General features: G+C 38.8%; 1 protein-coding gene across 7 annotated transcripts in view; it reads left to right on the top strand.

The window, feature by feature from the left end:
* LOC122552723 (tetratricopeptide repeat protein 7A-like) overlaps window positions 1–5274 on the top strand; it is a 421938-nt gene that overhangs the window by 98129 nt on the left and 318535 nt on the right. For all 7 annotated transcript variants that reach the window (XR_006312460.1, XR_006312459.1, XM_043695624.1 and 4 more), the window contains one exon: window positions 2774–2911. Coding sequence is in view for 5 of the 7 variants with exons in the window: in XM_043695624.1 (XP_043551559.1) it covers window positions 2774–2911 (138 nt within the window). In the remaining 2 variants the exon portion in view is untranslated. The remainder of the gene's footprint in view (window positions 1–2773; window positions 2912–5274) is intronic.

Here is a 5274-nt window from a genome sequence, read left to right as displayed (position 1 = left end):
TCAGCACCGCCTTCCTAACCTGCAATCTTCTTCCTGACCTCTCCGCCCCCACCCCACTCCAGCCTATTACCCTCACCTTGACCTCCTTCCACCTATCGCATTTCCAACGCCTCTCCCCCAAGTCCCTCCTCCCTACCTTTTATCTTAGCCTGCTGGACAAACTTTCCTCATTCCTGAAGAAGGGCTTATGCCCAAAACGTCGATTCTCCTGTTCCCTGGATGCTGCCTGACCTGCTGCGCTTTTCCAGCAACACATTTCCAGCTCTGATCTCCAGCATCTGCAGACCTCACTTTCTCCTCAATAATTTCCAGTGAGGCAAAGCAGCATAAATACCTGCTGAATTGAGTTTCCTGCCTCTCTCAAACACTGTCTTTGCACCTACTTGTTCCTGGTCTCTGTGTCCCTTTCTCAACTCCTTCCTGTATCTTCCTCTCAAATTTGTCTTGTGCAGTACCATTTTGCATTCTTGTGCTTTCTCTTCCACTCTAACCCACTCCGCGCCCAAGTTTTTAGTGTGATTTCTTCAGGTGCTTTGAGTGTTTGTGGAAGTAATCATGTAATCAATGTGACACCAATACTATTGTCAGCACCAAGCTTTTTCCTGAGGAGAGAATCTTGCTAGTTACTTTCAACCAGTCATTTCAGATGTGCAAATGTGAATTACTGTCAATGGTCAATTTGGGTTGGGTTAATTGTAGATATGATTTCTCAGCTTCACTCTACAGTGCATCAAATGCCTGTCCCTGGCTTGTCAAGTATCTGACTGGTTCTTAATTTGATAGAGATTCCCTAAAACAGGGTAATGAGGACTGTTGCTAGCTCCCCAGCTAGAGGGTAAGACTCTCTTCTCCATTAAATATTGCCCCAGTGGTGGGATTCTGTAAATACCTTTATTTCAAAATAGTCTGTTACAGTTTTTACAAGGAGATACCGTTTCTCAAGTGAAGTTTGTGTAAGGATCTCATAGATTTTAAAGAACAGGTTTACGATTTTGTTACTTAGAGTGCACAGAAAAGATTGCACCCTTAGTTTTTATTGCATCCTCAACTGTATCAATTAAGCCCTGTTGAATATCTCAAGAAGAATATCTATTTACTAAGTATGTAAGTTAGTTCGCTGAGGTGGAACGTTTGTTTTCAGATGTTTCATCACCATAATAGATAAGGTCATCAGTGAGAGTCTCTGGTGAAGCGCTGGTGGTATATCCCGCCTCTCTATTTATAGGTCATAGTTTCTTAAGGTGGGTGATATCATTTCTGGGTTTTTTTCAAGGGAACGTTGTTGTGTTTATTGATGGAGTTCTTGTGCATGTCTAAGAATTCTTGTGCATGTCTTTCTTTTCACCTGTCCTAGGACATGTGTGTTGTCCCAATCAAAGTGGTGCCCTTCTTTGCCTGTATGTATAGAAACTAATGATAGTGGGTCATGTCTTTTGGTGGCCAGTTGATGTTCATGTATCCTGGGATTCTAACAAGAACCCCATCAATAAACACATTGACTTAGATCCCATTTACGTTCCCTTGAAAAAAAGAGCTGAAAATCACATCACCCACCTTAAGAAACCAAGACCTATAAACAGAGAGGCGGGAAATATCACCAGAGCTTCACCGGAGACTCTCACTGCTCATATTACCTAGTATGGTGACGAAACATTGAAAACAAACCTTTCAGCTCAATAAGTTAACTTACATACTTACCATCAACCTGAGCTACAAATCTTCTCAAAAATCGCTAATATCTATTTACTGTTACATAGTCTATCATTGCTACCAGAAAACCCTTTAGAACTTCAGATTTATTAACTGATCCAACCATATATTTTGTACACTAAGAAACAAAGAATATTTTACAGGTCCTGCAGTAGATTTAATTTGTTGTGGAACTTGTATTTACACCAATTGCTGTTATAATTTTCCATTGGATACTACATTTTGTCTCACATTCATAGTTGCTGTATAATTTTATGATCTTTTTGTCATCTATTGTGCTTATACTTACATCTCCAAGGAAGCAATATAAGAATTAGTGGGATGCCCACTAAAAAGGGCTAGGCAGGTAGATCAGGCCTTCCTGTCTGTGGGCCACTCAAGGCCATTAGTGACAACTTTAATGGCCACTTAAGGGCCGCCTCTTAATATCAATATGTAGGGAGACTGCACAGTAAGATGAGCCAATATGTTTCTCTGTTTTGCAATTTATTTTTTGCTTGATTGCACTTACCATGGCCCTATTATTACAAAGTTCAAAGTGCTATCTCCAGGTGCAACCACAACTTGAAACGACAAAATGGGAAACTCTGCAGTGAGGTTGTTTAAAATGAATAGTTTTGAAGTTGCAAATGATTTTCCTGACATCCAAAACACACAAAGCTGCACCTGTTAAGTATCCTCTGGAGTTGATATTCAGCATGTTCACATCATAATGGTCAAAAACCTTAAGTTATTATTTGGCTGAAATAATAGATTTCATCCCTCCCTGTTTGCCAAATATATCGAAATCAAGTGACAACTTTGTTTACCACAGAGTCCATAGCCAAATTATTTGGGTTGAAATATAAAATTTTGTGTCCTACAATAAGACTTGAGGACCTCAAATTTATTTTTAAAAATTGTATTGTCTTTGGAATCATTCAATCACCATTGCTTTTCATCAGCTCATGTTTCAAGCATTGTGATGTCTTGCAGTGTAGGTCTGAGCCTTCAATAAAAAAAAGTGACAATTCATACATTTGCATCTTCTTAAAATAACTTTCATTTTAAAATGTTTGTACAGGCAAATCGAGATGGTGTAATAAGTCGTGCGCCAGACCAGAGAGAGGACCGCAACATCAGCTTCCAGAATGCCACTGCCTTGTATGATCTCTTGAGCATAACTATGGGCAGAAGGAAGCAGTATGAAATGCTCTCAGAAGTAAGCAATTAAAGTTATTTTTGAATAGGGACATAAGTTGTGTATATCAGTTGACTCAACCTCACAAATTTAGCTGCAAACTATGCACAGATTGGAAAAAAATTAAACACATGAATCATAGAGTAGTCAGTAAAACATGAGACATCTATTGAAAATTTAGTTTTTATTTGTAATTGTGAAATAGAGTGTAATGAATTCAAACAGATGTACAGGAACATTAATGCTAAGCAGAAGATGTGATAATAGTGAGCAGAATGTTGGAACGATCATATTGGATTAAGAAAAATAGCTAATTTTAGGGTTGGACAAATTGTCTGATCTCACCGTCCTTCAAGTGATGCTCTTCCCAGATCCTATACATTCAGATCTCAAAACACATTTTGCAAAATATTTTTATTTTACCAAGGGTTTTATGCCTACATTTTAAATTTCCACCTACACTTTTTAAAAATCTTGTGTATATATCTGGAAATCTTTGTTAAATCAAAACAGCTCTGAAGCTGAAACAAAGACTGGAATGGCTGGAGGAATTCATCAAGTCTGGCAGCATCTGTGAAAAGAAAACAGAGTTAATTTCTCGGGTCCAGTGACCATTCTGATTTTGAGCATCTGCAATTCTTTGTTTTATTTTACTGCTCTGATGCTGCTCTTCTGCTTAGCTTTGAGTATTGTTCTTCGTGTATTGTGCATCTCCAGCAGCTTTTTAATATTGATTTCAGATCTAATTTTATTTAGGTTCATGTAATGTACAATCTTTCTTAACCAGTTTGCACTTTAGATTTCAGGAGATTAGTGTTTAGTATAAGCCACAGAAATCTGATGTCCATTTGGAATCTTAATTTAGTTCCTAACTTCCCAGCAATCAGTATGATGAAATGTCATTAGTCGTTAGTCCTAGTTAAACTGGGATAGTATTACCTACCAATGATTGGGTGAGGTTTGAAGTTTTCAAAATCTCCAAACCCAAGCCAAACTCACTCACTCCTAGATTTAACAGACGGAAGACTAAAAACAGCCATTCTGATTTGAAGATGTTGAGTTAAATGTTATTATGAGTTTGCTGCCCTCCTGTTTTACATCTGTCACACATATAGTCCTAGTGTTTGAATTTCCCATGCTTTGGGAACCTGGCAGGTAAAAGTAGATGAGAAAGGTTTTGAAAAAGCATACCTTTACATCACTCCAGAAGAAACAGGAATTTACCTTCTTCCTTGCATTGGATGCCTCCACCTACTCTCTGTTGAATGCAACAGGCGATTCCCTACATAACCTCAGTCTTTATTAGAGTCCCCCTGACTGATAGGCAGCAAAACCTGGAAAACAGTCAGTGAACTCTGACAGTCAAGCTGACCTGAAGTAGGGGTCCTGATTGGGGGTTAAACATGGGGGTTATGGATCCAGTCTCCACATTATTATGAGACTATCCAGAATTCTGAGTTTGCCAACCAAAATTCTTACCCCATCTCCGCAAATTGGGGCCAATATGTGAGTGAAATGCCTTTTGCTTTTTTGTAATTCTTTTCTAATCTGATGGGGTATTCCTCTTCTCATGAAAGTTAATTCTCATTTTTACCTTAATCAGGAAATCTTTTTATCAGTTGAATGACTGAGTCCATATTACACTGTTACTGTCTTGCAGAGAGGAAGACAAAAGCAACATAAAGAGTCATTTTGTTCCACAGTTTCTTCCTGAATGTCTAACAATAAAGTTATTAATTGGTATAATGTGTAAGATGCTCTGTGGGATAGTTCTCTTCCATTTACCAAGTATTACCATCTAGAATTATCTGTAAGGAAAATCACTTTGAGAGGATTGGTGCAGACAGCTGGAGTCCCTCTTAAATCAATATCACTTTGTATTTCTTCTGGGCTCAGAGACTGCAGAATTAAGAAACAAGGTGACTGACCTTGTAGAACCATTTTCTCAAATCATATTCATCTACCATTTACCATAATCCCATTCTTTTGTAAGGGCCTAGTGAGAGGTAGAAATTTGTGTAGACTTATTCGTTAGTTCTATTTCAAACACCCATTGCAATGGAACAGATAGAACATAGAACATAGAACATAGAACAATACAGCACAGAACAGGCCCTTCGGCCCACGATGTTGTGCTGAACATTCGTCCTAGCTTAAGCACCCATCCATGTACCTATCCAATTGCCGCTTAAAGGTCACCAATGATTCTGACTCTGCCACTCCCACAGGCAGCGCATTCCATGCCCCCACCACTCACTGGATAAAGAACCTACCTCTGACATCCCCCCTATACCTTCCACCCTTCACCTTAAATTTATGTCCCCTTGTAACACTCTGTTGTACCCGGGGAAAAAGTCTCTGACTGTCTACTCTATCTATTCCCC

Source organism: Chiloscyllium plagiosum, chromosome 9, assembly GCF_004010195.1.
Source record: "Chiloscyllium plagiosum isolate BGI_BamShark_2017 chromosome 9, ASM401019v2, whole genome shotgun sequence".
In the NCBI taxonomy this organism is placed as follows: domain Eukaryota; kingdom Metazoa; phylum Chordata; class Chondrichthyes; order Orectolobiformes; family Hemiscylliidae; genus Chiloscyllium; species Chiloscyllium plagiosum.
Note: the sequence above shows the minus strand (reverse complement) of the source record. Positions and strands in the feature narration are given on the sequence as shown.